The 7722-nt window shown below is 50.7% G+C and overlaps 2 protein-coding genes across 2 annotated transcripts; both read left to right on the forward strand.

The window, feature by feature from the left end:
- Positions 1-2415: 2415 nt before the first annotated feature.
- Positions 2416-4293, forward strand: NCLIV_057970 (conserved hypothetical protein; the record flags this gene model as incomplete). The annotated part of the gene is made up of 1 exon (XM_003885353.1): positions 2416-4293. The coding sequence occupies one exon, from the start codon at positions 2416-2418 to the stop codon at positions 4291-4293; it is 1878 nt and encodes a 625-aa protein (XP_003885402.1).
- Positions 4294-5883: 1590 nt separating this feature from the next.
- On the forward strand, positions 5884-7137 carry NCLIV_057980 (conserved hypothetical protein; the record flags this gene model as incomplete). The annotated part of the gene is made up of 1 exon (XM_003885354.1): positions 5884-7137. One exon carries the CDS (start codon positions 5884-5886, stop codon positions 7135-7137), a length of 1254 nt encoding a protein of 417 aa, XP_003885403.1.
- Between the last annotated feature and the right edge of the window lie 585 nt (positions 7138-7722).

Raw genomic sequence — 7722 nt, forward strand, 5'->3', positions numbered from 1 at the left:
ACTTGCTCGGTTTGGTATAAAGAGAGAGCTTGTCTCACAAGGGGATCCGGAAAGCTCTGTGACGAGTACTCCAGCCGTCAAAGGCAAATTTTTTGCGAATGGACTGGAGCTTTATCCGTCAAATCACCGCGCCTCTTATGAATTTGACCGTCGCAGCTGGTCAGCAATCGGCGCGAGTTATAACGACATGGCTCTTTCAGCTGGTCGGTAAGGAATCACATAATTTGGTGATGGGCACCACCAGCTAGAGTCATCATGGACTACTGGCATCATCAGGACCGTATCCACAGTCTGCCTGTCATGGGGGTTAGCATTCAGTGCTCCGCACCCTCCGGATAGTAGCCTGCAGCCACCGCCAGAGAATTCCACTTTTCTCCTCTTCATCGAGTCTCAGCGGCTACATCGCTTTGATGGCGTAAACAAAGACTTCATGGTTGAAATCCCGTCTTGTTCATGGGCACCCCTATGCATTTGCGAGGCAGTCAACCAGACAAGAGGGGCTAGCCAAATGACCAGTCAAACCGGGAGACGCAGGTGACGCCTTCGTGTGTGTTTGGGAATGACGAGTACTCGCCGCACAAGGCAACTTTCAGGAGTTCCTATAACTGCATTTTTAAAACGCTGTCGTATCGTACGGGGTGCCATCTTGTAGACAGAGCGTGTGCGGAGAATTTTGCTGGCTTACATGCCTTGGCAACAGACGGCAGTCACATTATGCGTGGAAAGTTTCCGCCGATCCGGCGGCCCACACGGGCACGGGAAAGAAATCATTTCTAAAAAAAGTCAGTTATAATGAAGAAGCAGTATTTCTTCTGCGTTGCCCCGGGAAGTGCACATGAGTTGCTCGCACCGTCTCAGGGGAACGTGGAGCTGTCCTGCGGAAGGCCGAAGCAAGCGGGACCTTCGTCTCTCGATGGTTCATCACAAGCCTGATTCTAAGGGCGGTCACGCCTGCATAGGGCACACTCGGAAGTACTTCCCATAGCTTTCCTTGTTAACATTAAAACGTATCCAGTGTAAAGCTTTCCTTCACCCTCTCACTTTCTGATTCATGCAAGTGTGCTGCAGGAGCCAGCTCAAGTGTACTCACGCCCATTTTTGTCGTGAGAATGGTAAGATTTGCCAGCAACCACGAAGGAGTCAAGCAAGTAAAAATGCAGTCAAATGTGTGTCCGCGACGGAACATGCTCCCGCTTTCATATGGAGTTTCTCACACGGCTACAGTCCTACCACACCACACAAACAGAACGTATGCCGGCGGGCTAACTACAGCAACTCCACGGCGGGTGATATCGCGAAAATAGCCGGATGTGGTGTGCAGGAGCCATAGCCGCATATGGATGGCATCACCCGACAGTCTTCGCCTCGTATGCGGTCTCCAGAGGTTCCCTCCCCCCTTATGGAGAAAAACTGTGGCAGAACTTGGTCAGTCCTTCCATTCCCTATACGCGTAGGGGGGCGCTGAGTTGCACAGGGTGTACGGAAGCGCCTACAAATGGTTCCTACCGAAAGGGTTTTGAAAGGGAAAACCCCTGAATGTCGCCCGGCAATCTCGCGCCTTGTGTTGATGATGAGTTTTCTGAACGAGAAAAAGTGCCCGACCACGTGCTTTATCACTTTTTGCGGCAGGACACAGGGTCAACTACACCACTACCCCGCGTCAGGACAGCTCGACGCGTCTTACCGGTGTAGGCGTCAATGCTTTCACAAAAAGCTGCGGTGACGACTAGACGTGGACAGAGTCCCAGCGCAAATGTATTTTGTGTTCGCGACTTAAATTTCTGCCCAGGATTTCGTGTGCAGTGTATTTCACTTCGCAGGTAGCTCGCTGAAAAAGCATGCACAACTAGCATGCAAGCGTGCAGTCATAGTTTTTTGGCTGGTACTGGCCTCTTTGAGTCGCGGTGTTCCCTGTATCTGCTGTTCTTTATGTGGTAAATTCTGACACGGTGGCATATCACGTCATGTTTGATTGGAAGAACTGCCTGCTGCACGACAAATGGAAGGGCCGATAGCGAAACGAGCGCGCTACCACGGGGCGTATGCTCAACGTAGCGAGGCAAACTTCCCGGGAAATCAAAGGAGTAAACAGAATCGTTTGCCGGTCTCCTAAACTGTTCGCATTGAGTGAGACTACAGACTTAACGCTTCGGTGTGTTTCTGGGCTGTGCAACCGTTGCTCCTACGTCGTCTTCAACGATGACCCGTGGTGAGTGTGCCGGTAATCTCGCGTAGCCACTGCCGATGACACAAATTGCCGTTGTGCACGGCTTGTCTGTATCGCTTGACCCTCTTGGCATCGTCAGTTGTTGATTTTTTCCCAGAGTTGCCAGATCACTGGTCCTTTTCCCTGTGACTGTTTTGCTCCTCCGTCTAGCAGCCACGAAATCTTGTCCTATTTATTCTTCGATAACAATGGCCGCTCCTGTTTCACTCGGGAGGTGGCCGCTCATGAATGTGCACCTTCGAAGCGAAGGTGTACGTGGACTGGGGCCCCACGCGTGTCCAGATATCAGGACACCTGTGGTTAATTCAAAGTGGTTGCCGAATTTTGCACGTCAACATGGAAAAATCGTGGAGGGCGGCTTCGCACGACCAAGGGAAGGTGCGGGGTCAGCGACGATAGGCAGATTACGCTTCTATGACCAGGCCTGCATGCCTTCAGAATTCAGACTAGCAAGCCTTCTTCACAGTGCAAGAAGCAGGGCCCAGGTCTTTCAGCCCTTATCGCGTTTCCCGGTGGCCAACATAATAATCAGCAAAAATCGACCCTTCAGCTCGTCCAGCTGCAACCCTGAAGTGCCTACGGCTCGCGTGTTCGCCAAGCACCTCGCACATCTCGATTCACCGGCACTGATAGAAGGATTGCAAGCTTACGATAGAGGCCAGATGCAACAGTCCTACCGGGGCTTCCGGCAACTCAGAGAGGCATTGGACGCAGAGGGACCGTCAGGCAGGCCCTGTGCCAAGGCGCTGGTCCTGGGTTGCATGTACACCGCCTTGTTTCATGCTGGAGAGTACAAAGAAGCAAGGCGGTTTTCTGCAGAAGCTTGGGACTTGTCTCGTCATTTTCCCGAGAAAATGTCAGCCGATGCAGCTACTGTATGCGACATTCAAGCAGTCCTCGAGGAGGCGAAAACAGAACCTGGTAGCTTTGGGGTTGCCTCGTCGCTTTTGCAAGAAGGCTGGGGAGGGCCGTCGGCGGACGCTTCCTTAGAACGGCCGTCTCAGCTTGTGGACCTTCGCATCCTTCAGACTTCTCTGGCTGCGTATAAGAGAGGAGCTGGGATAGCAGGCATCGGGAAAAGTTGGCAAAGACGAGAGAACGGCGAGACGGAAACGGCGGTTGGTCTCCCTGCTTCCTTCTTTGGGCTGATGAAAGAATATAATGCGTTCATTCTGGAATATTTCGCATCTCGGCCCGAGGAGACATCATCGGCTCCGGGGGGAGATCCCGGTGGAGTGCTGCTGGCGGCCGAGCAATTGACAAATCAAGCGTCTTCATTGCTACAACATAACGAGGCTTTCTTCAGAGACATCACGCCTTTTGCTGAACCGTCACCATCAATGGGGTCCCAGGCCGGTGGCGTTGGAGATATAGTGGAACGCATCACGAAAAGGGAGATTGCGGCTGAATTGGTAAGGGGAATCGCACTCCTCCATGAGGGCGTGGGAACAGTTTTGATAAAAGAAGAAAACAACGTGGCCACGCACTGCGACACCACTGCTCAGAAATTGCACATACTCGGTGACAAGGTGCTGAAAGATGGACTCACACACTGCAAGAAGTACGCCTATTTGAGCACGAAGAATCTGTTGGCCCAGCTACTTTCTGCTCTTGCAACTTCGTTTAAACAACAGCAAGAGCCCGTCCTCAGTGAAGGACTTTTCCGGTCGTCTTTGAATGAATTCAACACATCGAAAGGGCTCAATGTGCAGCTGGCCTCGGTCCGTGACACAGCTGGTGATAAAGATCACCTTGGAGGGGAACCTCATGTGGCTTATCCGAGGCAAGCGAGGCTGGATACGATCGTTAGCTTCGGTGTCACTTTGTTGGAGTATAGTGCTTTGTTGAGAAAGTGGGATGGACGCGAGTATGAGGCAGAAATGTTTTCGCGCGCGGCGAACCAAATTTTGGGGCTTTGCCAGCGTACTACACCGAATGGCTCACTTTGGAATATTCCAGATCGCCTGCACCTTTTGCCTCTTCTTTGGAAACCGTCAGTATACCTGGCTCGTCCTCTCCTTGTCTATGTCAAGGAGAGGGAAGCTGTCAGTGGTAACCGTACGTGATACACGCCGTCATGATGGATAATTCGATTTGTGGGTACTAGGTCCGTTGTGTCACTTTTTAACCGTGACCATCAAAACCGATCGTCTGCTTTTTTAACTAAATCCGGGGTCACTCGGTCCCGGCGAAAGAATGCCTGGTTTTTGTCGCATGTCGAATGAGAAGACGAAGCAAGGAATGAGGGCAACGCATGCCAGCTAAGCGCTTCAGTGACCATGCTTACTAATGGACAGCAAAAATCGTCTCGCATTTTCGCGGAAAAAGCCGGCTTAAATACTGTAGAATCGCAAGAGTATCAGCTGCGAGTCTGTCTGGTTACACACAGCTAATCAATCTTCCTTGATGTAGAGATTGTTTGTGTCCGTAAGATGTCTGTTCGGAGAGCCTAAGAGACTGACATTTCTCAGAGAAACAAGTCATGGGCGAACTTGGTACATCGTAGAGAGCCATGGGGCTCCCAAAGGCAGAGTAGCACCTCTCCCGTGAGGCAACTGTGTGATACGACCACCTGAAATGTCTAACGCAACATAATGACGTAGAGTGTGTCGCTGTGGGGTGTGGCAGACTCATTCAAGATAGACTTTTCTTAGCACGTGTGGCCTTCATGCCTTATCGGAGCCTGTAGTTGCCTCGGGGGCTGCCGGAGTCCAGAAATGTGGCACACGTACACACGAGCAGTTTTCCGTATCAACCTCAGCCAACCATAAAAAAGCGGACGACCTCATGATCAACCAGTGCATTGTGGCAGGCACCAAAAAGGGTCTGATGGTTACTCACAGGCAATGTCACCATGCAGTGCCCCACCTACGAGACTTGATGTGTTATGGTATTCATCTACGAAGCCTTCAAAGTCTGAAGAAACAAAAAAAGCAGCTAACATGTGGAGCATCCGTGTACAATTGGATATCCTTCCTTGCATTACCAAAATTTAAATACTAATTCTGATGAATAACCTCTTTACTACGCGGGATCCTTTGCTGTCGGAAATTAATGCGTTTTTTGGCAACTACCTGCACAGGTGGACAACAGACAAGGTTATTAAGAAACTCGGTTAGTCTGGATCTCCTATGAGAACACAATTCGAAATTCGTTTACGGGGTTGTGAAGTGCGAGAAAGCGTCTGGTGGTTCACAGTTGAGTATTCTTTGTCAGTGACGACACGCAGTTCAGCCGGGATTCGGAATCTATCTCCACCTCACCGCTGATCCGGAATCACGGTGCCTGGCACCTATCTCATGGGAAGATATATTGTGACTCCTGGCTAGACACTCGGCTTGACAGGATACGATTATCACCTGGCAAATCAGATCTGAGACTGGAGTTGTACCTGTTGGATTAAGTGCATTTTTATTCGTTTCGTTATCCTGAGAACAGCTGTTGCCGATGCATAGATGATGCACGGCTGCAGGAGTGACCCCTGAGCGGGTTGAAGGTGTGCTGAGTTTATTTCATTAGACATACCCAGGCAGTCGAGTCGGTCCAACGACCACACAGCTCGAAAGAAACATAAGGCTCCTGTTGCCTGTAGTGTTGAGTTAGCGTGTTCGAAATTTTCCACGTGTGCATAGCCTACTTTCTAAAACTGTGTCCCAATGGCGCTCAGAGGATATCTTCTGGTGACCGTTGTAGCGGCGCTCCTTGTTCCGCCTCTTCTGGCGTGCGGCTCTCCATTTTCACAGCAGGCTCCAGAAGACAAGTTGGAAGGGGTCTTGAACTCACTTTCTTTACTGAGGATGAAGGCTGCCCTGTTGAGTTCCTCCCTGGATGAGTCCCGGACCCCTCCCTATGCGAAGTTCGCTCAGAACAGTGCCCTGATGATCATTGACTGCAAAATGGGCGTGCAGTCTCCCGACGTCTGCCTACTTCACGGTTTTTCCCAAGAAACACGAAGTGTACCAGACTATGTTGGTGGCTTCTATGAGCCCAGAGTCTCAATGAGTATTAATAGTCCCGCCGCTGTAACGATCTCTGCATACAAAAGCGGAGAACAGGTGTGCGACGATCAACACGTGAAAGAGCGAATCGGCGATGAGTTGGCAGCACACGCAGCCGAAATATACGATCTTGCCGCCCAGGCCGGATTACTTGAGGCAGGGAGTAGCGCTTCTGATGCGTATAATCAAGACGCTCTGCGGGACGTCGCAGATCACTCTACCTTTTTTTGGAGACGATTCGAAAAGCTTTTCTCCAAAGAAGGGCATTCAGAAGAAGAAAATAGCGTGCCACACATGCCACATCATAGGAAGCCACAACGGCGTCCCGGTCACGCGAACAACATCGGCCACCAAGACGAAGTCCCAGTCATGTCGGAGCCAATAGGAACATCGGCAAGTGCGTTTCCTGGCCCTGAGTTGCCACACATTCCATCCAATATAGCGAATTGGCAAACTGGTGTTCCAGAAAAAGCAGGAGCAGCAGACCATTTTGGAGGGAATGTAGGAAGGAGAGGGTCTTCTCAGGGCTTGGGAACCACTGAAGAAACTGCGGCACAGACTAGTCAATCATTTCCCTTCTCCGGCTTCCTCGGCATGATTCCTCCTCCCTTCCTTCCGACAGGTATTAGCTCCTTTGGGCTGCAACAGTTCCTGAATACCCCACTGGCATTCGGGTCAAGGTTTCTGATTCCTAGCAGCCCGGTCAGTGGATTTCCTTTCTTCCCGTTCAGCCCTGGCACTCTAATGGCGTTGATGGAGAACTTCGAAAGTGGGGACAGCCGACTCCCATCCGCCATGTCATCAGGCGCCCCTCCTGCTTCCTCCACGGAGACGTCAAAACTCAATTTCGAAGGAAATGATATCGATGCGGCTATCAACAACTTCGCAATGACGGAAGCCGATCTGTTCTAAGTGAAGTGGTTGCACGAGTGTATACTCACTGTTCAAGCAACAACACGCCATTCGTGACAACACGTTGTAGGCGACATTATATATATATATATATATATATTAGATGCGTATACCAGTTGCGTAAATGGATGCATACACAATGTAAGTATATGAGTATACGGGGTGCATGTGTATGCACAGTATGTTGACATATATATATATATATATATATACATTATATGCTGGGAATGCCAGATTGGCCTTGCCATATCCCGAAGCGCGGGGAGATAAGCTCGTCGGGTGAACGTGACTCGAGATTGTCTGTTTGTCCTGCCCCGATGTTTCAGGTCGTGTGGGCAAGATACAATTATTGGTTTCACACGCACACTGTGTCAGGCTAGGTGCGGCGGGTATGTCTCGGTGCTGGATCAATTTTTTCGTAGAGATTCCACATCATTGTTTTCAACCCAGCAATGCAGCTACACAGTGAGATGCTGACAGTGAGGCGGGCCCTCTGGCTGCCGTCATTCAGCGTGTGCATGAAATGCTTAGCCGTCAGCGCCGATTGGTTCGCATATGCCCCTGGTTTTGTGGCCGACGCAGTCC

The sequence above is a fragment of the Neospora caninum genome, chromosome XI (assembly GCF_000208865.1).
Source record: "Neospora caninum Liverpool complete genome, chromosome XI".
In the NCBI taxonomy this organism is placed as follows: domain Eukaryota; phylum Apicomplexa; class Conoidasida; order Eucoccidiorida; family Sarcocystidae; genus Neospora; species Neospora caninum.